The sequence below is a fragment of the Pollicipes pollicipes genome, unplaced genomic scaffold (assembly GCF_011947565.3).
Source record: "Pollicipes pollicipes isolate AB1234 unplaced genomic scaffold, Ppol_2.1 Scaffold_4002;HRSCAF=4701_pilon_pilon_pilon, whole genome shotgun sequence".
Classification (NCBI taxonomy): domain Eukaryota; kingdom Metazoa; phylum Arthropoda; class Thecostraca; order Pollicipedomorpha; family Pollicipedidae; genus Pollicipes; species Pollicipes pollicipes.
The window spans coordinates 28565609-28589912 of record NW_023596420.1 but is presented as its reverse complement, the minus strand read 5'-3'; the positions used below and the strand labels follow the sequence as shown (position 1 = coordinate 28589912).

Genomic DNA, 24304 nt, shown 5'->3' with positions numbered 1-24304 from the left:
AGGGCGCGCCCGCGGGGGCGGCACATGCCTATCTGACCTGGCCAGGTATGGTCGTGTCCCCTCGGTGACCGGTGGCGCCACCTGCACCCGTTCTCCCTCCGCCCGGCTCGAGCCACTTGCTGCCTGGGTCTGGCGAGTAGAGGATATCCGCCGCCGGGTCCCCACGCGCGTGGCCAGCCCGGCTCCACTGCCCCCGCCCGCTCCCGCCCGGGGCGTGCGTCAGCGTGTCAGTGTCGCCGGTGGTGTCGCGCTCGCGTCGGACTCGCTTCGCCGTGGTCAAGCGTGTCGGACTGCCCCTGCTTTCGCGCGTGCGAGTAACACTGTGCTACCGGTTGTGACTCTGCGAGGTCGAACGGTCACACAGACGTCCCAGCGGCGTTTCCCTCGCCGGACCCTGCCCGTGGCTGCACGTGCGACGCTCCGTCACGGCGTCGCACGTGGTCGGGCCGGTGAGGGCGTTCGCACGTGTGCCGCGCGCCCGCGGTCGGTGGCGTGTCCCGAGCCACGTGCTGCCGGCGCCGGCGAGACGGCCGCTGCAGAGCGGAGCGAGGGCGCACAGGGCTCGGTTGGCGCCTGTGTGGCCGGGCTGCGTTTGAGCGGGTTAACGGCGGTCGGTGTGGAAGGCGACGACGGCGACGGCGGTGTGGTGCGGGACTGCCGGCCGTGCTCGATCCCTTGCAGCGGCTGACACCAGTCCGGGCGAGACGGCGCTGCGCTGACCCTGGTGAGCAGGAGCGGCAGGTGGTGTGGTTGGGGATGGACCTGTGACACTGCTGGTGGTGCAGCAAACATTGTGTGATGGGGGATTTGGTACTACACAGGAAAATAATGCGCTCGAAAACACGCATGAAGCACTGCTTCTCCCTGAAGGTACATCGCTCCCCTAATCTCACGATTATTTGTGTTCACCAGTGTTGTCGAACTGAGATTACCAAGAACTGGCCGTAATATCACTAAACGAGCAAAACCCTGTCTAGTTTATAGAAAGCCAGCACTCGCACCCCCTCCCCTCTCCCCTCCAATGAGACCCCGCTCAGGCTTACAGATAGCAGTTTAAAAAGTGTATTCGCTGACGCTACATACTTCTTCTTCATTTACAGGTGTAGTTTTCCCTTTCATTTCATTATCCTCCAGTGTTGATGTGACTTTCATCAGGTCCAGTCCCATAGCTGTGAAACTTTTGAACTTGCTTCGCTTGCTAGCAAGAAGCGCTGGGTCATGTTTTCACCTTACACACATTCCACTTTTTATGAGGTTTCTTGCATGTAGCGCCTGTACGTACTAGCATTGTCTGTAACGAATTTGACGTGTAAATACGTATTGAGTTGGCGGCGCAAATAGTTAGACCCCACTTCTTGCTCACACGATACAAATAACTCAGCGCCAAAGCGTCAGATAGTAACCCATGTATGAAATCTTGTTAATCATGGTAAATCTGAAATGTCTTTTTAAGAACTGTTGTTAATCATGTTAAAATCATAAAAATCTTGTTAATAATGGTAAATATAAAATGTCTACCTAGTTCATGATTTAATGTCATTGGAGGAAGATCGGAAATTACTTGACAACCAAGCTTAGAACTACTTGCGAATGTCATGAAATGGTCTTGGTGCGCGCAGGACAATGCTATTGATTAAAGGCTATGAGTTTCTGGTAGGCAGATGGTGTGAACGGCAGAGGTATATCGTGTTTGCACAATGTTGTGATACGTTTGTTCTCAAATGGGTTGTATACACATTCAGTGTTGATCAACTTCCCAATCATGCCTTGGCTTGAGAGCCTGCTTCTGCGTCATCGTTATCAGTCTTACTCCGCATGGTTTAATTCGAATATCGACTGTAGTGCATTGGAATATCGACTGTAGTGCATGCAACGTGCACTACAACAAAAGGTATGTAGTGCACGTTGTGGTTGAAAGAAATCGCTGACGTTATTGGTTAGACTGTTGTCCTTCGGGGAACTGTAAACCAGACCAACATGGTTTGGGAGCCCAATATTTGTCATTTTCCCATATTGCCCACGTCTCATTTGTGAAGCTTAAGCAATATCATTATCTGCGTACGTAACTTCGAAATCTTCTCTATTATGTGTGTAGCTATTACATTTCATGTCAATCCGTGACTTAGAGCCAGCCGCATCGTGAAAACCATGTCAATGATTTTGACGCATTTTTATGGAGTTCATTGTGGGAGTGTTTGCCGGAACCGTCCGCTTTGATTTTTGTCGTATAACGCCTTTCATTTGCGATGGGAAACCTTAACTGTCATATCTGCCGACTTTCGTAAGCAATATAATTATTGCAGCATGTTAGAAAAGGATACGCGTTATAAATGTAATGACCGTTCGAAACATCATGAAAGCCTACAGAATAGTCAAGCCCATATGTTTTAAAGATGCTTCATGGTTGCACTATATCGATGTGATCACGAGCGGGAACGCGGAAAAAGTGTGCATTATTCACTCTTAACCGGCTTTTCGACAATTTCGTTCGTTTTATGCTTTCCTCTACCATGTTAACAGACCTTCACGAGGTTCCGATGCTGTTCCTAGCCCCACTTGCCCCTTAATGAAAACGGAACTCTTGGTCTTGGCTCCCACTGGCTCTTTCGTAAGCACCAGCTTCTTGTTCCTGGATCCCACTGCTTCTTTTGCGACACGGGACCCGATTCTCACGGCTCCTTTCGTGAACCTCATACACCAGCTCTTGGTTTCCATTCATCTTTCCACAGACGCCGAACTCTGGTTCCTAGTTCCTATCGGTTCGCTCTCGAGACACCAGGTCTTGCTTCTTGGTTTTCATTGACTCATCCGTGAAGGCCATATCAGCATTTGACACTTGTTTACCAATGAACAGATATGTCGTCTGAAATAAAGGATATCATGCATTGATTTTGTACCATTTACGCATGTAATCAGGTATATGAGCGCAATGCATGGATTTACACACGTTCCTGGGGAAACATCAGCTAAAATCCTGCCGGTTGCTGGTTCCTTTGGCTCAGTAATGTGTCCCGGCTTTACTAGACCATAAGTGTGATTCCAGGTAAGATTTGTTTCTCGCTGGATCTCTGGGCTTTGTGTCCCACTGGACCTTCGTTCTTCCTCGACTGCTGAATGTGCTGTATCCTAGTTTTCCTGGACTTTCGGCTTGGCTCTAGGCTCCTTGATTTGTTTTTGGCCCCGGAACCAGGAGCCAGGAACTTGGACTGGGACAAAATCTACGGAACCAGGCACTTGTCTGCATGCTGAATAATGTTCAACATACACCTCCTCGAGACCTCCGCTGGTAGCGGGACTCGCTATGCCGTTCCTGCCGGCCTCAGATCCGTTATCCTGGGGTCCCACTCGGGCATGAGCGAGCACCTGGTTTAGTACGGTAAGCGTAAATGTTGTATATATCCCTAATGCCTCCAATACGCCTCTGGTCAGTCCCTGACATGACAAACGCCGCCACAAATTACTATCTAGAGCAGCATGCTTTTACTGCACAGTCAGCTGATATAAGCACCAGTTTGGTTGCATTACAAAAAGTGGTCCATTGTTGTTAAAGATGGTATCTCCAGCTGAAAAGGCGGCCAAACCGTTCTCCGCCTCCATCATCGTCCATGGAATAATTATCTTAATCAACTCAATTAGGAAACGAGTGGGGCGCGCGGGGAAGGAGGGTGACGTAATTTGACGTCCCTCTGGCGGCCTCTGCCCGTCTCCGCGCAGCTGAGGTCGAATGAAAGTGGCGGTGGCGCGACGGCGTGCCCGGCTGCGACACGACCACGCAGGGGACGTGTGCGCAGAGGCGGTCACGCGGCAACGCATGCACGTGGTGACCGCGGCCCAGCAGCCCTTCCTCAGGCACGCCGCCTGAGGGCAGCGCGCATGCCCTGGTCGACTCGGCTGGAATGGTTGGGAACAGTCCCCCACGAATGCTCAATGCTCGGTCAAATCATCTGCCCAGCTCCATTGATAGGGTTCCTTGTCTGATGGACTGCTAGGTTAAATATGTGGTTAAAAAGAAAAGAAAAGCAGAAGAGAAAAGGAAAAACGGGGCCCGCCTGTCTCTTTGTGACTTGGTTGGCATAGTGTTGATTTGAATAGGACCGCCATGCCAGTGGTTTATGCGTAACATTTGTTGTTAATACAGAAACAGGAGATAGTTATCACCTTAACACTGCGGATTTCGAATTTCGACACCACTTTTCGTCCGTCAGGATAAAGCACCACGCGAGCAGCGGACCGTCGGCAGTGCGTCTTGGAGGCGTAGGAACGACCCATGTCGCCAGTGCGTCTTGGAGGCGTAGGAACGACCCATGTCGCCAGTGCACACATCACGTTCCAAAATTTATGTATTTTATAAATAGAGAGAGAGAGAGAGAGAGATAGAGAGAGAAAGGAGAGAGAGAGAGAGGAGAGGGAGAGAGAGAGAGAGAGAGTTTAATGCTCGACTGACTGCTTTTAAAGCCATGTGTTTGAAATATGACAATTTGTAGTATGTGAGATCTCTCCTGCTTATTGTGCGCAAACTGTTATAGCTATTTACATCAGCATCAGTTTCGTCGGTTGTCGGCACAGAGTCTATGAAATATATTAACAATATCCAGAAGTGGTATCTCATTCTCGAAATCTTAGGTGTGTTTTTATAGCATTTTGTGTCAGCACGTGAAAACATTGAAGGCACATGCTCATGAGTCTTGGCTCTGCTCCCTATTATAAAATTGGTGCCGCTATTTGGATGCTATGTGTATGGCCGCCACCCATGGCCGTCACCCGTAATTAGCATCATGTCGGCGCCACGCACTCTCGCCTTGCACCGGTCGCGGCAGCTAAAGTGAGCGGCGAAAGCTGCTCTGGGTGGTTATCCGGAGATCTTCATGGGCCGGGCGAGGCCACCCCTGGACCATAACCTATGGGCTTGTTGGTCCCCTTCTCCCAGCGTCGTGGAAAGGCCAGGCTGTGATATGTCGCGGCCCGGTGATCTCGGAGATCAACGGGACCTGGGCCTCTTGGGACGGGACGGTGTCTCAACACCGCCGCTGTGCCAAGAGGAAAGCTCTTTAACCGTCATCTTTGAACAGGAAAGGACGCTATCACCGCGGCATGCGGAAAACATCACGGAAAAACAGCGGGAAAAAATGGTGGAGCATTGTCGGACCGATGATGACGATGTCCGGATTTGCCTGTCAAAGATATCGGGGTATGTGAGATAACGTAGCAGCGCGCCTTCGCACAGGACGTTCAACACGCGCAAGCTTCTGCGCCGCACCAACTATATCACCGCTCCCCACGGGCCCTTTTCGACGGATCGAACTTTTGCTCCTTGCAACTTCTTCCTCTTTCCGAGGATAGAGTTTACGCTACAGGATCGTGGTTTGACATCGCGTAGGAGATCCAGCACATATGGTATTTCACACACGTGAGGAAGGGGACTTTTAGGGAGCGTTCTAATCATGGCTCAGGTGCAAGAAGTGGTGTATCGCTGCACGGGGCGACTGCTTTGAATGAGGTGGTGGCCAAATTTGAGGCAGCTGTGACCTTTGCCTTTTGTAAACGTATGAGCGAATTTTTTTGCTAGCACTTTATACAAGTAGGTGTGCTTCTAAGTGGGTTTAGAAAGTGAACTTTTTGAATCAGAAGCTTCAGAAAGTTGCTTAGGTAACTACCTGTGTTTGTTTATCAGTATATCTAGGGCATCTGCAGTCCACAGGCAAAAGCCCAGTTGCAAAGACAGTCCAGTTTTAAAAACAATAAATACATGAGACGCGCACACAGACAGTAACAAAAGCTAACCACACACGCACACGCACACATGCACATTACACTGACTCACACATACACCTTACACGCTCACACACAACGGTTATCAAAAGACTGCTCCACGAGTGCCGACGAACCCAAACAAATCAGATCGAAATGATTTTGTTCGCTACAAACAGTCAGTCGAGTTAGAATGATGTAGAAAACTATTGCAGGCAACGGTTAAACGTGTGCCAAATATGTTTGTAACAGTGGCCCTTGCAAATGGCTCGTGAAAAAGGACTGTACGCCGAGAGCACCGGGTGGGTGTAGCCAGACCGTACAGTGATGTCAGGGTCGGGTTAGCGCATTCAAACCCGTGATAATATGCGTTACATATAAATAAGGTGCCAGAATGAGTAAACCATGCCTTGATAGATACTGTTTTGAATTAAATGAGATGATGCTCATGATTTAGAGGGGAACACCGGGACTGGCTACTCGAACCCAATCACATGAGAAACCGGCGTTGTAATTGTTCGAACCGGGCGAGATGGGAAACGGCGACACTGCTCCAAATAACGCTACTGTACTCTATCAATGATCTCCAATGAGCGTTCAAGGCACGCAGCAAAGCCTTATGATTGAGCCGCCCTTGACGAGGACACGACGGCATTTGCACGCTTTGCATGAGCTTCGCTCTGTGTGAACCCATTGCCCTGGCCCAGTGTTCCGTGACCTGGTATCACTCCTGCGATCTGACGCTGCCCATAGCCTGACGTCATGAGCAGCCTGTCGTCATTCCCGTCCCGCTGCTGTTTGCGGCCTGCCCTCGGTGACGTGTTGACGTGTCGGTGCGGTCCCCGCTCCCTGGTGGCCGCCGCGGTCCGACTGGTCCGCTTGCCGGGTGGTCTCCGCGGCCGGACATTGCCCGTGATCCTGCGGTGACCTCCGAGTGGACAGAGCGTGACCGAGCTGACCCCACGCCGCCACCGGATGGGCGGGGCCCGGCTTTTGCTGGCGCCGCTGACGCACCCTGGAATGTCACCGCCCCCCCCCCCCCCCTCCCCGCCTCGCCTGGGTCACGGCTGGTTCACTCGACCGAAAAATTGGCCGCGCTTTGTCGATGCAACGTAATGAACCCCCGACAAGCGCGGCGTTTATTGATATGTAACTGATGGCCTCTGAGAGTCATTTGATCGATCGCTTGGCTCTCTTTGTCTCCCGGTGCGGCGGGCGCTTTTTTGGAGGGCTGACTGTTCAGATTTGTGCTGACGTTCGTCTGTTTGCAACATTCCAGACCACCGGCTCATTCGGGCTCGATCCGTACTTGTCACGGTGCACTGTGGTCGGCGAGAAGGCGCGCACAGCGGTTGAATGATGGGAGTGCGTTGTTTTTCAGGCCACGACGCTAGCGCTCGAGTCCCAAATATTGCGTTGATATTTCGCTGGCTTGACTGCAACGATTCCCGTCCGTAACTGCGGCGCCAGATCCCCGGCCACTACGTGCACGTTAGTCGGCAATGTTGCGCCCAGTGACGTCAGAGCTGTGATGTCAGTGCCACGGCCACTGCGTGCACGTTAGTGGGTTATGTTGTGCCCAGTGACGTCAGAGTTGTGATGTCAGTGCCACGGCCACTGCGTGCACGTTAGTGGGTTATGTTGTGCCCAGTGACGTCAGAGTTGTGATGTCAGTGCCACGGCCGCTACGTGCACGTTGGCGAGTTATCGTGCGCTCAGTGACGTCATAGATGGTATCGTTTGGCGCCGCACACGTGCGGCGATAGCGTACCCCGCTTTCGCACATGCCACGGCCCATATGACAGACAAGAGGTGGAGCTTCGTGAAATTAATTGGGTGGAGGTGGCAAAGCTACATTCCTCAAAACGTTAGTCTCACAGCCGGCTCCTGTGGTTTTTAGTAGTTGCGGGATTTGTGCCCCACAGTATCACGTGGCCCTAACAATCATGGAGGTAGGTTCCTCGAAAGATTCAAAATTCCATCCATGCAGCGCTTTGAATCCAGCGCCACATTAGTTGCGTTTCTGCGGTTCTTGTGTCAGGTCGGTTCCGCGGTACTTGTGTCAGGTCGAGCCGACCGGTGTACAAAGTTCAGATGCAAATTAAGCTGACACACGACTGTGTTGGCCGATAGCGTTGTGGCGCTTTGTGACTGGAAGAACACGTCTGCACTCTGTCTGGCTAGAATTAGCGGGAGTTGAAAGCGTATTTGTACCCGCGCTGATGTTGATTACGAAATGACGCGCAAGGTATAGACAACAAGGTCTGCTTTCATTCGCTTTGTGTTCAAGGCCGTTTCGGTGCACGCCGAGTGTTTGCCATGCAGCAACAAGCATACTCTAGCCGCTCGCGTATATGTTAAATGAGTTGTTAAAATTGCAAAGCCGAGGCGTCGTCAGCTTACTGCAGCTCACATTCCCTGGCGGTGCTCAAGGGCAGACGGACCGGCGACACCGGCCAGCCACAATTAGGGGGTGCCGCGCGGTGGCGGCCGGTAACCGTGTTGAACGGTGAAGACCGGTTCCAAGAGGCCAGCGAATATTGTCCAGCGACACGACACTGAGTCCACAGAATGATGGTGAGGAATGGGCGTGGCAGGCTACGTCGATGGGTTGGCGATCTGAGTTGCAGCTCTTTGGTGATGCCACTTTTGGTGCAGCGCGCAGCTGTTCGGTGCGCCAGCGCCACTCCGGCAGCGTTTCGGGGATGACACGCCGCTAGACAGGGTGCATTAGGCTGGAGTCGTCCCTTAAGCGATTGCTGTGAGCTCACTGTCACAACATTGCCGTATCGAGCTCCGGCATTGCCACTCCTCGTCCGCACACGGTCTTCAACGGATCGGCGAGTATGTGTGGGAGCGTGTTGCCGTCATGCCTTGATGCTGCACTGCATGGTGAACTCAAGCGCTGTTTTGCCTAAAACTTGTGGGCCGTGTATCATTACGCGCCACCTCTCGCGTGAACGTTTTCTTATTCGTCTGCGGATTAGGTTACATCCATAACGCATTTCTTTTTTCGCTGCCCACTTAATGACTGAGGTGACCCTATGCTCTTCTGTGCTCAGCTTGGTCACGAAGAGCATCGCCCACACACTCATCACGTGGCATAGCCTATCAACCAACACACTTGCTTAGGTTTCTAATCCACGTTCAGTGGGCGAGCCTTCTGAAAGCCTCGCGGAGTCGACACGGTCACTGCGTTCGGGGTGCGGAAGACGTACGCGTGTCACTCGCATGCGCCGTGACTCGCAGTGCCACGCCCGCCCGCTGATCACGCCGCTTCGGACGGAGCCGGCAAGCGGCGCCCACGATCGCGACGCGGTCCGCCACGTTATGACGGCCGGAAGGTCATGCCACGTGACCTTGGCGTGGAGCCTCCAGCAGCCGTCGACCGATCCATCACGTGACCTTTCCGTCACGCTGTTGTAGTGCACACGTCTTGCGACAGCGCGTCCTGTAGTGTGATCCCTCACGTGACTGTCAGCCGTGAGCTGGCGCGCTGCGCTCGGCGACAGATCTCGTCCATCATGGCGACGAGCGGCGCCCGGCGACAACCCCACCGCAGTGCCGAGCCGCAGCCAGCTCCACGCTCCGTTCGTTTTGGCGGTGGCCACGCCCACGCCCGCCCAACCGGCGGAGACGCTCCGCGCTTCTCACCGCCTGTTTCCGCTCGACCCTGTTGATTCGCACGAGTTCTCTGATGCCGTCTCGGCCCCGGCGCGCGGGGATGCGGCGTGCCCGCCACCGCGGCCCGGAGGCTGCCGGAGCGGGCGCCGTGCCGCTCCGCTGGCGTCCCAGACGGCCGGCGTGTTACCGCACGGCGCCGGCGTCTCGCCGTGAAGCGCCGGGGGCGATGCTGCCCGCGTGACCCCAAGGGCGCCGCCAGCCGAGCACGAAGCGTGCCGAGGACGCCGCCCAGGCGAGGAGAACGACGAGGCGGAGAGAGACGCGGACGGTGCTAGTTGTGTCTCTGGCCGCGTGGTTACGTACGCTAGGAGTGGTGCAATGCACGGCTACTTTTGCAAAGGCGTGGGGGATGGGAGGTAAAGGACTGTGAACGGACTTGAAATATCTGTGATTGTTATAAGGCAATTCAGCTCCCGGTTTTTTCGGCATTAAGAGTTGGAAGTTATGTTGAGCAAACGACCTTCAACACTCCAGGAGGCGCGGGTGAAGTGGCTTTGTAATGCTTAATGGCGATTATATTGGCGGTATTCAATATTTCCATCTGTGCTCATCTTCAAGAGCTGTTCTCAATATCCGAGCGGTGCCCTTGAGGATACGCACGGCTGGAAATATTCGGTAGTCATTTGAATCGTTATATTGCACTATTATGTTGTTTGACCAGCAACTCCTGGCGCATTGAATATCGTTAACCCAACACTCGTAAACTCAACAGAACTTTTGGTGATGTTGGCCAGAATCGCAGTGGCCAGAAATGGCAATCTTTCATCGCTTTCAGTCGACAGATCATCTCCTTTTCACAGGTTTTACAGGTTTTTCACGGACAGGTTTCATCTCATTCAACTGGTCAAAAGTTGCAACTTAAAATGTTGAACCGTTTGTGTCGTACAGAGCGAGGGCGTCGTCCGTTTCTCAAAAGTGTCGGGGAGAGTTGGCTTCCTGCCCTGTGTTAAGTCCTTCAACAGGAAAGTCTTCTTTGGTAATAGTCGTATCTGGCTAAGCAACAATGACGCTTGCACGGCTCGTCCAGCCGTTCATGCCTTGTAACAATTTAAGAAACCGGAGACAAAATATTCTGGAGCCAGCTGTTGTTTGCTTTAAAATTGGAACAGCCGTCTCAATTCTAACAGTTGTCGTCAAGACAGCTTTGTTATCCGAACACCGTACCATGAAACTCGCCACAACTGCTGTCACATCGGCCAAAGACGCTAAAATTAGTGACTGTAATGAGTGATTACTGGTGGACTTTTTGCTCCGCCCGATCCTTTTGCTCCTTTGCTGTATTTTATCCCATGGAGACCCAAGTTGGCCTGGGATGCCAATCATCCCTGGGCCGTTGTTTCCATAATAGCGAAAATAATCTGAATTACATGAATGTCGCCGTGTTTTGTGTTTGCTCGTTCCACAGCGATAACTCCATGGTTTAATACCAGCCACCCGAAAACGCTGGTAATGAACTGAACGCTGGCATTGTACGTAAATCTGCATATTTGTGAAACGTTCCGTTCTGCTGCGTGCAGATCCATCCCGAGAGCTCATTGACCGTAACAGGTGCTCTCGTGAGGTAAGCCACAAGGTGCCGCGGTGGGATCTCAGATAGGTCCTGGACAAATAATCCGACCACAATGCAGTTATGTGCAGTTGGGTTAGCGATAGCTGGTTGACAATATCCTCAGCCAAGCTTCCTGTTAATGAATGTTCCAGGGAAAGCGCATTGTTGTCACTAATATGTCCAAGGCTTAAGTCGCGGCCTCAACATACTTTTTCAGGCGAAGCGAGGTTTTAACGGCTTCCAAACATCCTTTGCATTTTCACGTACGTCTATTACGTTTGTATCGTGTGGGGACGCATGTAAAATCAAAACTATCGCTTAGATCTCAAGGTCATCGTCACGCTCCCACGCTCGTGGGTGCTGATCCAGCTTTTCCTACCGAAGAACATTTAATCGCCATCTTTGTCAATCATTGTATAACATATACCACTCCCGCCAGCTCATGCGCCACAATTTGTGTCAAGGCTGAATAGGTTTGTTCTGTGTCTTTTCCGAAAATAAGTGCGCATTCGTTTCATTATTATATAAAATTTTCTTCATTAATTTTCCACTCTTTTACATGGGTGCAAGTATGCAGCATGGTCAAATAATGTTTCGAATCATATCTTAAGTCACTTCGCCAGTACGCTCCCTTCAGACGCTCACCCACGCACTGGCCTGTCATTGGTGGAGCGTCTGCGATATGCGTGACAATAGCGGACGGGCTGGTGCCGCACCATTGTGGCGTGCCGTAAACGAGGTCAGAGGAGCGGGCTCGCGTCGCCACTTCTGGAGACGCCGCTATCAAGTCCACCGGGCAGCCTTGGCCACCCACTGCCATAGCGCCGCGCCACAATAAGCCATTGTCATGCAGGACCTCGCCGCAGTGGTGCTGTTGGTGGTATTGTGGCGTATCCCAGGACAGATCGGGACCTGTACAGAGGGCCCCAGCGGAGCTTTTGACGTCTTCCCGTAGCCCCGCTGGATGGGTCTTGCAAGGCTCCGTCCGCTCTTACCTGGCCCCGTATGTGTTTACTTGTCTCGTTAAACCCCGTCAGTTGTCGCGTGGCTCCGTCTGTTCTGGTATAGTCCCGTATGTTCTCGCATAGTCCGGTCTGTTCTCACATGACTCCGTCGGTTCTCACATGTCTTCATCTGTTCTCACACAGTTCTGTTTGTTCCAGAAGTGCGCTCACCGCTCACCATGCACAACCAGGACCAGCTGGTGGAACAGATTGCCGAGGTGAGTCAGTTAGTCAATCAGGCCAACAATCAATACATAAATCGATCAAACAATCAATCAATCAGTGGGGCTATCAAAAAACGATCACTAGTTTAAAATCAGTCAGTCGGTCAGTCAATCAGTCAAAAGCGTGGCTGTTACAGCGCTGAGGCGTGAGTAACTCCCACGTCGCATCTAGATCAGGGATTGACAGGGCCATCGTGTGCAGGTCAGCGTGACCTTCCCACCGTTTTGAGGTCAGTTTGCGTCTCCCAACGCTGGAGGTGAGCGAGAGTAATGTCTCACCTTCCGAGACATGATCGTGTCTAGCTGGACGTTTGTATGCGGTTGTCGCTCTGCGACCGGGCGCTGTCCCCAGGGCGTCATCAGGACCCCCGAACCCCGCTGGACCATGTTTCCGCATCGCCGTGCTGTCCCTCGATGGGGACAGATCGGTCTCACTGCTGGTCCTGTGCTTGAAGTGGATCAGACCATTTCGTCTTGGGGTCGAGACATTCTAACCTGATGAGAGCGGCAAGGTTCACGTTCGACTCAAGTGACGACGTGGGGGCACCCAGCCGGGAAGCAGACGGCGGAAGTGGTGGCGTTATTAGATGATGGGGAGGTGGTGGGAAACTCTGCTCGATTTGATGTGTGGTGGTGAGAGAGAGAGAGGGGGACTGAGAGGGCTTCCTACGTCCACTCGCTTTCTCTGGTAGACCTTTCCCGTAGAGGGCTAAAAGGGACTTATGGGCTGCATTCTTGCAACGTATGACGTAACTAGTTACGTCCGAGGATTTGGTGAAATTGGACCACTCCTAGTGAGCCGCCCTAAGGTGTGCACAACGCCAGAGTCTTGAAGCCCACATCTAACTGTAACTAATGATGCACGCTTGTAAAGCAGACTAGACGTGGCTGAAGGTCAGGCAATTATATTGTGTACGGAAATTATATTTTTTACTGGCATGCTGAGGAGTAGAACGTCGGCCACTTTGGGATCCCAGAACTTGCTCAGATCGGGCAGCGGACCAATGGGCTTGTGGGACATTTTCCTTGTGCATGAAATGTTGCCACATACTTTTGAAGGCGAATGGTATCAGGAAGTCGTTTTTAAAACATAGTTTGAAGTTTTAGTTAGCAATCATAACTGTATGGAGAAACAAATGACTTTGATCACCATATGGCAACTACAAAGGACGAGCCTATGCGGGAGATGAATAGCATTACTTGCAACTGCAAGCAAAACATCAACAGCGCCCCGTATCACCGTTGAAAAGATAAGTATTGTCATGACACAGTAGTTGACTGCGGTCCAGGCCTGACGCCCTTGGGAGGCTTCCGCGAACGCCAATGTAAAGAAGCGGTGTTAATGCGCGCGTGGGTGACAGCGGGTCCATTTATTTTGCAGAGACCCCAGCCATGACTTGAAGCTGATCGTCGGTCGACTGTTGCTAGTTATGGCGAGCGTGCGTGATGCGGTATTACTTCGTATTACTTCGGCTTAAAGAAATGCCTGGCAGGGTGATGTCTTGTGAATGCCCCCGGATGGGATGTTTGATTTATTTAATAGCTTGTCCGTTCTGCAGGCCCCGCACTAGCTGCATCTCTGTATTGCCCTTACTGAGCACGCTTCCGTGCTCTGTGCGACAGTGTACAAAGAGCTACCCTCAGGTCGGGTCGGGTCGAGTTGGTGTTGGCCGCCAGGGCAAAGGTCAGTCAGCGCAGAGCTGGAATGGCCAGTATTTTCTCGGTGGACAACTATAAAGCACGAGACATATTCATGTTTGCCTCATTTTCCGCGACTTCATGTGTTAAATTCCCTGGTGAAACACGAAAAGAATCGAAAATTCTCCGTGGTATTTTTCAGCGTTATAATAATCTTATTAAAAGAATAGGCTCCCGCCCAAATCTTATCGCAACAAGCGCTTAACCACAGGCCCCGTCGCCTGACGGGGCCTGTTTGCAGCGTAAATGGACTAAGCGCACTTGCGGGACTTCAGTCGCGCTCCCAGGGATTATCGCGCCTCGCGCTATATCCGCGCTCCCTTAGCACCACCCCAGCAGCGTCACCACTTCCTCTGAGCGTGCCGCGCGCGAGGCGGCGGTCTCCGCCGTCTCCCGGCTAGCGCGCTGCCGTCGGGACGCCGCTGCCGTACCCGCCCCAGCTCAAGGGTGCGCGGTGTGGTGCCGTGCCGTGGGAGGCCACTGCCGTCTCGCCCCAGCTCAAGGATGCGCGGTGTGGTGCCGTGCAGTGGGCTGACGCACCACTGCAGGAATGTTGGCGACGCCCGCTCCGTTTGGGGAGCCCCTGGCCCGGCCTGGTGGGCGGAGACGGCCGCAAGGTCCGACCGGCTCGGCTTACGGTGCCGATCGGGTACGGTCGGGCCGTGTGGGTGTCAAAATTTGGTAAGCCTGTAGTGGAACAACGCCTCGAGGCCGGTGATGCGATTTTTAAACAAGTTTGGCTGTAACTCTTCGACAACGCGAATTCATTGGACTCATGCGTCCGATCTTTTACGTTATTTCTGGAACAATAATGGGCTCACGCGATTATTTCAAAATTATCGATCAATTTTTCCAAGCATTGTCCTGGACCTGGTGTCAAAGTGCAGCCATTCTGGTGATGCTGACACCGCTCCAACCCCTTCCTCGTGCTCCGCGGCACGGTCCCGCCCGCGGGCTGTGTGGTCAGGTCAGGTTGGGCCAGGTCATGGTCAGGACCAAAAGATCAGGTCAGGACCGGTAGCCGGAGAGCTAGGCTGGTCAAGAGCAGGTGTTCTTCGCCCCAGACCACACGCGCACAGACACTTATTGTCGCGCTTCCATTAGGGGCATCCCCATTTCTTTTTTACATCGGCTGTACACCGTAAAAATTAGGTCGTGACTGGTCCTCAAACTGCGACGCAGAAGCGTGCATGTGCAGCACTGCAAGGATATATATAGTATATACATACACACACACACACACACACATATATATATATATATATATATATATATATATATATATATATATATATATATATATATGTGTGTGTGTGTGTGTGTGTGTGTGTGTGTGTGTGTGTGTGTGTGGTGTGTGTGTGTGTGGGTGTGTGTGTGTGTGTGTGTGTTGTGTGTGTGTGTGTGTGTGTGGGTGTGTGTTGTGTGTGTTGTGTGTGTGTGTGTGTGTGTGTGTGTGTGTGTGTGTGTGTGTGTGTGGTGTGTGTGTGTGTGTGTGTGTGGGTGTGGTGGTGGTGTGTGTGTTGGTTGTGTGGTGTGTGTGTGTGTGTGTGTGTGGTGTGTGTGTGTGTGTGTGTGTGTGTGTGGTGTGTGTGTGTGTGTGTGTGTGTGTGTTTGTGTATTGCGACACGCAACACGTAATACCCACACGCGGTTTGCGTGCTTACTTTTGTACCGCGTGATTTACGCACGCGTTTGGATTCCTTCAGTCACGATCTGACCCATGGTATGCCCAGTGCCTGTCCGTTATGTCAGTACTCAATCCCGGATGCGGTAAGGTTTGACGTGCATCGCGCACCCATTTGCGGCGAGCGGATTTACCAACGCCTGCGTGGATCCTCTGGGAGATAAGCTCTGCACGTACCACAGTAAGAGGTTGCTCGCTCGAGTGCAAAATTTCGACGCAGCTACCAAAATTTGGTTTTCTTCGTTCAATTGGAAATGCTTTGCTGATGTTTTATATTATTGCAACCGAAAAACGACATTTTGCTTCGGCGTGGATGTCCAGAGTAGTCAACATCTCCGACTGATGGAGTTGTGCGGTCCATTGACGCGAACGGTATGTATGTATGAGGAGAGTACTTCTGGACTGCACTGCCGCTGACGTTCTCCCTGGCGCGGATGATCCGCTGACCCCGGACTGACCCGCGGTTGGTGACCTGGGGTCAGTGACTTGGTGCGGTGCGATGTGTCCGGCACGGCAGTAGAGCATTGCTGAGTGGTTGCCATCTGGTCTACTGTGCACTGAAGTGCACACAACGGGCTGCGTGAGCGTAGCTTATTGCTTTGGAGAAACCTTGCCTCCCCCCCCCCCCCTTCCATCTTCTCTCAATGCTTGCCTCTGTCCCCTGGCCACTATGGGCACGGATACAATGGGCTAATGTGGCGCGTTACCTGCTCAGTCTTCCGAAGAATGGTGAGTACTACTGTTTAGGCCGTTTTTACACCTTATACACATACATATTTTATTATCACACCTATTTTACACCTGTTACGTCGATCACGAATACAATGCTATTCAATGATTCTTAGGCAACGATGGGGACGGAAGCTTAAAAAGGTCTAATATTTAATTTCAGGTTATGTACCATGTCACGGAATTAAGAAATGCAAAAACCAGCATCATCCTAAGACGCTTTAAGTAAACCCGGTCTTATTTTAACCCATCGGTCTGCACACTCGCTGGCCAGAACAAAGAAGATAGCTGGCTGGATCATCAAAGCCATCAGCGCGCCTGGCTGTTTTTGGGTGGGCAAACAGAAGAGAGCGCCGCGACACTGTGTGTATTGCGTGGGTCTGGGTCGCGTGGAGCCGCGTGCGTACGTGACTAGTGACGGTGCACGTTCAGAAATGAAAGCTCCTCATTCGTGGACGCCATTGACCCTGTTTGGAGTTCGTGAGAGTGAAAGGAAAAAGATATCTGGAAAAACCTTCCTTTTATTTGTGTTTAGTTATGCAGATCTATGTGGCTGTTGGAGGTACTTGGAAAACCCATAGTGGAAACTTCCTGACGACAGTGAGATAGCTTGAAACCAATTAACCAACATGCGTCTACTGATTCATTTATGTACAGTATAGATAAACTCAACCAGTACATTATTAGATGTGCACACAACCTATGACCGCATGCTGTCGTAAATATATAGGGCAAATGTAATTTAGCGTACGCACGTTTTGAAAACACTTTGAAGCATACAATTGTACCATTGCTTGCTGGAGTAGTTTTAGAATATATCCCTTTTTCCTTTTTTCTGGCTGTTAGTCACTGACAATGGAACAAATTGATACCCCATTTCAGAAATCGTGGAGAATAATGGCGCACGTTTTGCAATAACGACGGTAGCTAATATTCCAGCGACAAGGCTGTCAAGCGCCCGCATGCCGTTATCATTGAACTCACATATTTTTGCAGCGCTCGTTCTAGATGCACGTGCAAAAAATGCTTGTTTGGTGTTTTCGATTTCTTGGAGTGCAAATGGCACATCCATTTTTACGGTAAAAGTGAAAGGCATTGGTCGACAGCTGCAAACCATGTTTGCATGACTTGTTCCGGACAAAAACGCGAGCGGCAAACATGGCATCGCTCATGACCACTTTTCTGCCAGCCTGACATTGTCTCACGACAATAAGCGTGTCCTACTGCGGGTGCCGGTGACGGGGGGGGGGGGGGGGGCACGTCACGTGGCCGCTATCCGCCAATCTCGTGCAAACAATGCCCGGACAGGGGCAGCCGAGTGCAAAACCCTGGCCCGCGGACCATCCGACCGGGGCCTCACACACTGTGACCTCCTGCCGACAGTCAAGGCCCTGGCTGGGAGCGTAAGCCATCATAAACGGCAATGACGACATGGCGCTGGTGAGAAGTTCGCCGACTGTCAGGCCAAAAGTTGTAGTGCATAGGTCATTGGCATCTAAGTTCCGTAGGCTTAGCCTTTGACGTGTCCATTGAACTGACCGACAATGCGACATGTCATCACGCAATGCTGGTCATTCAAGGGGTTTGGTCAACAAAAAAGTCGTTCAGATTGCATGATTTGCTGAAAGATACAAATTGGCAATATCCTGAATCACAACCCCTTAGGCCGGACAGATGCAGAGAATCACCACTCACAGCGTCGTATTGTGTTCAGCTAACCCACCCGCTATGATGTGGCCTAAAGTTCTGCCACACTTGGAAGTACGGCTAGACGCGCTGCCGTACTCGGACACGCCGTCGGTCCCGCGTTGAAGCTAGTTGAGTCCTTGCTCGAAGCTTGCAAAATTATGCAGTTTAAATCATCCATGACTGTTAAAAGAAAACACGTCACACGAATCAAGTGAAGATGTTGAGACTTTCTTCACTTTCAGCACCATTTTGGTGGCCCAACACTTCTAACGCGTCCGTTGTCATGAGAGGGAATGCTCCAGGTGCGGGCGTAGAACAGATATAACGAGGTGAGCGGGAAGGCGGTGTGGAGGACGCGCCGATGGAGGTGCTCAGTGTCATGGAGGTACGGGATGCGACGTGACGTAAACCGCATGGAGTAACAGCATATGGTTCTGAATGTCGGAAACAACCGACTTTGTTCGCGATAATCTTAAATCCACGAGTAACGCGAGAAGTTGCAGTGCTTGAGTCGTTTTGATACTCATTAATAAAAGGTTACATTCGTTATCGAAAGGAATGTTTCCATCACTCGGAGATTTGAAAGGGAAAGACCATTACAGCATTTACGCTCGGCGTGGTTGTGCCATCTGTTTTGTGGTCCAGAAGTGCTGAAGGTACCACAACTTTGTGGAAGAAAATGTTCTGCCCCGATTCATACTTCCCCGGATAGCGACAGTCAACTAGTCACCGACCAACAGCGGCACCCAAATGGCCACCGACTGACAGCGGCACCCAATTAGCCACCGACGGACAGCGGCACCCAGCTAGCCACCGACGGACAGCGGCACCCAATTAGCCACCAACCGACAGCGACACCAAACTAGCCACCGAACGACAGCGACATCCAACTAGTTACCGAACGACAGCGACATTCAGCCAGCCACCGACCGACAGCGATACCCAACTAGCCGCCGCCCGACAGCGGCACCCAGCTAGCCACCGACCGACAGCGACACCCAGCCAGCCACCGACCTACAGCGGCATTTGGCGGTCATTAATCCGGCCGTCGCTACTGTCGTTGCTGATCGCGTGGTTTCATTTGGTTCGGTATGTAATATTCCGTAATATTTGACCTTCAGATTCAGTTTGTGACACAGATGGTCACAGATGGTGATCGTTTCAAGGTACTGCAGGCTTCAGGTGGCTGCAACTTTTGGCATGATCGTCAGTTCCAGGAAGGCCGTGGTTGCGAAAGAAAGATCCCATCGACCTGCGTGCTACGGTTGGCATGTTTCTTGCTATGTTCCCGTCACTCAGTCGGAACCCCGGCGGTGAATTAGCATAGGCGCTGCAATTGGTACGACACTAACTCTTTTGGGTAAAAGTCCACGTCGTGGAAGGCGTCATAAGTGATTGCTGTAACTGGTTTGCTGCAGCTGGAGAAATACTTAACTCGCAGGGCCTTGTTTTGCCGCGCCGGGCTGCTATTACGCTCTTTCCATTCACTGTCACCTCGGTTGAAATTTACACCATGGCGTCACGCTTTTGTGCTTGAAATTTTCTTGAATTAAAGAGATCAACACAGTCAACAGAAACATGTCCGCTGCCCAACAGAAAAATAAGGGCGCCCTTCCCCCCCCCCCCCCCCCCCGGAGAGACTTCTCATGAATGTCATTCACCCGGGCGAACTTTCTACGCGGAGAGGCACTTTAAAGCCCTTTTGTGAGCGATGCCTTTTGGGACGACACCGCGTCGTCCACTGGGACAGTCGGCTCCGCGCGCCTCTCAGGTCTCTCCTGCCGAGCGTTTCCGAGCGCTGGCGCCACGCTCCGCGGTCGCTCTCGTGACCTTTGCCCCCAGCTGCCGACTCCGAACGTCCCAGGCGATGAACGCCGTCTCAGTGACGCCGGCGCCCGTCCCAGTTGTTTGGCTCGTCGAATTGATGGAAGGCTGTGACTGATGTGTTCCCAGGTCCTGGACTTTTTCATGCGAACTACAGTGTTTTTCGCCCCGACGGATCAAAAGTCATATCCGGGGCGGGGGTTTACTTCTGGTTGAAGGCCAAGCAGTGTTCGTCGATCCGGCTCACGCCATTCGGCGCAAGGCAAGGGAGGAGAAGGCTACGTTACATGAAAGTCGTTTATCTTTGTCTGGAGGCAAGTAAAGTAAAACACAGCGAGTTCACACGTTTATTGCAGCAGGCCTTGCCCTGGCACAGCCGGTGGATCAGGCCGACATCATAGCCCTAAGAGGAGGCCCCTGGCTCGGCGGTGCTGGCAGCGCCGCTCTACTGCAGCAGGGGGGCCCGCGCCTCCCCGGCACGGCTCCACCTTGTGGCGCATGTGAGCAGTGTGCCGCGCTGCCCAACTGGTGCAGCGCAGCAGCTAACCTCGCCAGGCGCAGAGGCTGTCAGCCTGTTTAGTACTGGCTGGTGGCGCTCTGGCAACAAACACTGTGGACAAAAAACATCAGGGGTGCAGTTTTGCAAGACCGGTCGGAGAGGCTCATCCCTGGAACAATCAGCCTAGGGCGCCCAAGCGCTTCAAGTCTTTTCAGGAGCGCCGTGTCGAATGCTGAGAGAGATCCCTGTCAGGTCGAAAGGGCTCAGCCGCCTGTTGGGGTGTTTGCCAGTCTTACTGAATACGGTACAATACCCCTGAACAGCACGCAGAAGAAGATGGCGTCCGTGAAGCAGGCCCCGGTCTTGACTGGTAACGCGGTCATTACAATGAGGATGGCCCGGAAGGACTGCCCAAGCTGAGGCATGGTGGCACGTGTGATCAGGAAAAGGCACGCAACGCGCTCGCATTTTACTGGCGTTTTTAGCGGGAGTTTGTTTAAAACGCTCAAAGTCAAACCAGCCTGGAATCGATCGCGCTGTTAAACACCACATGCTCAGTGGGTCACAGAATGAAGCGATGTAGTAACAATACTCACGAAGAGTTACTGATTGGGGAAAGGTCGTTAGACGGCTCTACCCCGGTAAGTAAGCGCAGGAGAGGCAGTGGTTGAGTCAGCGGCTATCAGCGGATGGGCAGGCTTGGCCCATCCAGATGGTGCTCTTGTATCTGATCATGGTACTCTCGGCCGCTTTACTCCAGCGGAGAAAGTTACACGGGGAGGGCTGATGGATTCATGTGTGTAATCGATGATTACTCAATCGGGCGCCGGGAAGACAAAGAAGGCACTTTGTCTTTGACATGACAAAATCACTCCAATTACTACCTAAAGGCACGAATGATGCATTCTCATGAGGCGGTCTGGCCGAAGTCCGACCGGCAGCAATCCATTGCCCTTCGATGGCCACTATGAAAACGTCTCGCCTGACTGCCATCTGGCGCTTCCAATCAGCCCCTCGAAAACTTAGTACCAGACACCTCACCACCGTTAGAAATTCAGGTGGGATGGCGGACGGTCGTGAACCCAATAACTCGCCCTGTCGGACTTCTACTGGTCCATCGGCGTAGCCCGCCTCTCGCTCTCTGGCCATCGGCGTAGCCCGCCTCTCGCTCTCTGGCCATCGGCGTAGCCCGCCTCTCGCACTCTGCCCATCGGCGTAGCCCGCCTCTCGCTCTCTGGCCATCGGCGTAGCCCGCCTCTCGCACTCTGCCCATCGGCGTAGCCCGCCTCTCGCACTCTGCCCATCGGCGTAGCCCACCTCTCGCTCTCTGGCCATCGGGGTAGCCCGCCTCTCGCTCTCTGCCCATCGGCGTAGCCCGCCTCTCGCACCCTGCCCATCGGCGTAGCCCACCTCTCGCACTCTGGCCATCGGCGTAGCCCGGCTCTCGCTCTCTTTCCATAAAAGCCATGCTATACACTGTAAGATTCAAGCCCAATACAGTCAAATGACCTACAGAGGCCGATGTGACCGGAACAGAAATAAGGTATCTAGGTGCCGGAGGGATAGTGCGAACTAACAGGCACGGACACAAAATAGTCATGAGCCCCAGCAAATGCAAAAGGTTTCAGAACGACCAAGGAAACACAACATAATCAGGGGAGGTAGTTGAACGTCCCAGGTTATGCGGTTCTAAGACGCAGGTCAGCCGGCATATTCAAAGAGTTCAGGGTAGGTCACAGAGAAGGTTCCAGAGAACCCAGCACACACCGTTTGGAGGGTGGGCAAGCTATCAGCCATGGCCTTCCAGCGGCTTCCTTTTGCTGGGGGATTCCAACTTAGGATAGCTATGATCATTGCTGCATCCGTATGATCATTGCTGCATATTGCGGTTAATGATGCGGTTGCGGTTAACGTATATTTTTCTTAGGAACACTGGCGATGCTCAAGTTAGATATGTTTGATGTTTGATTGCGCACAAGGCCATCTGTCCGCATTGTGACAATATCGACGGTGATATGCATGATGTGTGTCATTATCCACCTGTTCCACGGGACTTTGGCTAAAATTTGCTCATATCTGCACATTACATACATATATAAATGACTTAAAACGGTGGCATATATGTTTACCATCTCGCTTGCTTTGAAGGATAGAAAAAAATGTGAAAATAAAGCCAATGTGTGGAGCCAAATTCGGCCGGCCTGTAATGAAAGGAATTTTGATAAAAAAGAAACCGCATCTTCAAGAAAATATAGGTCTTTTGGGGGCCGTCGTTTGTCAGAATAACCCCCAGCTGTAAAATGACGATATAGACACTAAAGATTGTTATAGACTTCAAGATTGTAGAGGTCCCTGGTAGAATAAGAGGCAGAACTGACATTATTGCTGCGCCTCTCAAAATCGGACCCGCCGCCTCTGCTGGTATGTGATGGTCAGCTGGTATGATGCCAGTGACGGTAGCTGTGATGGTAGCTCAGGTGGCAGCTGTGATGGCATGTAGCCATGCAGGCGGTAACTGTTGGCATGTGCCACTGAAACTGTGCGGCAACTGTGTGGCAGCTGTGGTGGCATGTAGCTATGCAGGCTGTCGGCAGGCGTCATCGAAGCTGTGTGGCAACAGAGATGCTTTGGCAATATTTGTGATAGCTGCGATCGCTGTGGTGCATGATACAATACCGATCCACAGAAACATACGACACAGTTAGGAACTGCTATCAATCACGTCACGGTAGCCATCATAGCCCTTCAGACGTCAACCGAATCCTCACCCATGATCGCAACAGTGACAGCAGCCCAGCGATGACTCTAAAAGCTGAGATGGCGGGCACAGGGGCCGTTGTACAGACAGACGCGCAAGACACGGACACCCCCGCTGCCGTCTCGCCGCTGCCCTGTTGCGTAAGGCCCACCTGCTCCGTGTCCGCGGCCCGGGCCCGGCCGCCGCGCTGATGAGCCCGGCGCTGATGACGCGCGTCGCGCCCGCCCCTTCATCTGGAGCGGCGGCGCGGCAGCGGCGGCGTGCGGTGCGGTTTCTCCCGTCCCATTACGGCCTTTCGTCGCCACCGGCGGCCGGCGCGGCCGCCGCCGGGCGCGATAGAAAGCTCGCTGCGCGCGGAATCTATCATTGGGTCGCGTCCCCGGCCGGGCAGGACCATTGAGCGGCGATGAGAGCGATCTCGAGACGTTGTCTTCTCCTGACAGGTGCAGGCCATCGACGGCTAGGGCGAGACCGCATAAGGCTCTCGCAGCTGGAGCCGCTGCACCTCTGTTGTGCTGACAGTGCGGCCATTGTTTAGGAAGGCTTATCCTCGTTCAACGGAAAGATGCTCGCTCAGCATGTTTGAATCTTTGTTGGTGGCCCTCTACGTTCGTTTTGCAGGCTTGTATTCCCACTCAGTAGGCTTGCAGCCTCATGCAGTTAGTTTGCGCCTGTGCACACTATGTTACGATTAACATTTAACAAATCATGTCAATGTCGGGTCCTATTTGCATACATCGAGCCCGACCGATAATACGGTTAAATTAAGAGCCAGTGCAGTCACTTAAATCTTTTTTGCTATGTTGTTCTCTTGGTTTTGGCCGTTTCAGCCCTGGTATGATTTTTTCAATACCTTGAAGTGGATGAAAACGGTGTGAATGTGAAGTGGATGAAAACATCCTCATCTCTAAGCAGAAGTAAAGGCGCCGGTACCTGTAAAATGTTTCTTTTTAATGGTTCAAAACTGACAAAATTATGCTTGCTTCGTCTTTGCATTGTTGCCAGGCATCTACTCTACGCCATTATAATCCTACAATGTTTGGCTTCGGCGCGGGCTCGTAAACGAGCTCCGAACGCAGTGGTCATATTTTCAACAACGGCAATGTTTATGTCATGGCTTTCCGGCTCAAGAAGAAGGGCAAGAATGACAGTAACTCCACCACACTGTCTCCGCCGTTGCTCGTCGCTACTTTGTGCAACCACAGCTTTCTGCA

The 24304-nt window shown here is 52.4% G+C and overlaps 1 protein-coding gene across 1 annotated transcript in view; it reads left to right on the top strand.

The window, feature by feature from the left end:
* Positions 1–204: 204 nt before the first annotated feature.
* Positions 205–24304, top strand: part of LOC119094335 (rho guanine nucleotide exchange factor 33) — a 39326-nt gene continuing 15226 nt past the window's right edge. Inside the window, exons 1-2 of the mRNA XM_037217402.1 lie at positions 205–724; positions 12145–12203. Coding sequence (XP_037073297.1) covers positions 12165–12203 — 39 coding nt within the window. The 5' untranslated portion in view covers positions 205–724; positions 12145–12164. The remainder of the gene's footprint in view (positions 725–12144; positions 12204–24304) is intronic.